The 716-nt window shown below is 33.0% G+C and overlaps 1 protein-coding gene across 1 annotated transcript in view; it reads right to left on the reverse strand.

Moving 5' to 3' along the window:
* Positions 1-10: 10 nt before the first annotated feature.
* The window catches only part of LOC102307975 (myosin heavy chain, clone 203), a gene marked incomplete in the record, with an annotated part of 3,215 nt that continues 2,509 nt past the window's right edge, over positions 11-716 (reverse strand). The window contains 2 exon segments of the mRNA XM_042216522.1: positions 11-551; positions 683-716. Of these exon segments, the coding sequence (XP_042072456.1) occupies positions 507-551; positions 683-716 (79 nt within the window).

Consider the following 716-nt stretch of genomic DNA (forward strand, 5'->3'; position numbering starts at 1 on the left):
AAATAATAAACTCAAAAACCCTGGGTCAACGACCCAGGCATCCTAACAGCTACACGCAGGCACTTTTTATAGTATGCAAGCTGGCATGATTAAAAGGCCATTCTGACCCACAACCCTACTGTCTATGTCTAAGTAGTATAATATAAAAAAATGATGTAAAAATATAAAAGTAGTTAATAATTATGAATTGAACATACGTAAGTGGGGTGGGACCTACTATGTGTACAAATGACTGAGAGGCTGAAAAAAAGAGAAACAAAATTAAAAAAAATGTACAAATATAAAACCAATATATTTCCATGCACTTAAACAGAGAATAACTAAAATCACATTAAAGATAGTTTGATGAACTCCCAATTTGAATTTTTTGTTATTTGAATACATTTGTCTTTCAGTGAAAAATCAGTAATGAAGACCTTGGTGAATGCATCTAAATGAAAGATACAAACCTTTATGTCTTTGGTCTCAAGCTCCTTCATTCAGGAAGGACATCAGGACATCTGCTTCTATTTCCCACGCATCTGCTTTAATTTAGCTACTTCTTCATTTAACTGGGAGGGGAAGGTAAAATGGTACATTTGCATACAACATGATTACATACTGTGATGAGAAAAAACGCATGTCAACTTTTTATTTATGTATAGAAATATTAGACATTAAGTCTAAGGAACAAAATATGAACCTCTTTCTTGTCGGCTTCGAGCTTCATATTTATG

Source organism: Haplochromis burtoni, unplaced genomic scaffold, assembly GCF_018398535.1.
Source record: "Haplochromis burtoni strain Fernald_Lab_line unplaced genomic scaffold, NCSU_Asbu1 Contig_1095, whole genome shotgun sequence".
Classification (NCBI taxonomy): Eukaryota; Metazoa; Chordata; class Actinopteri; order Cichliformes; family Cichlidae; genus Haplochromis; species Haplochromis burtoni.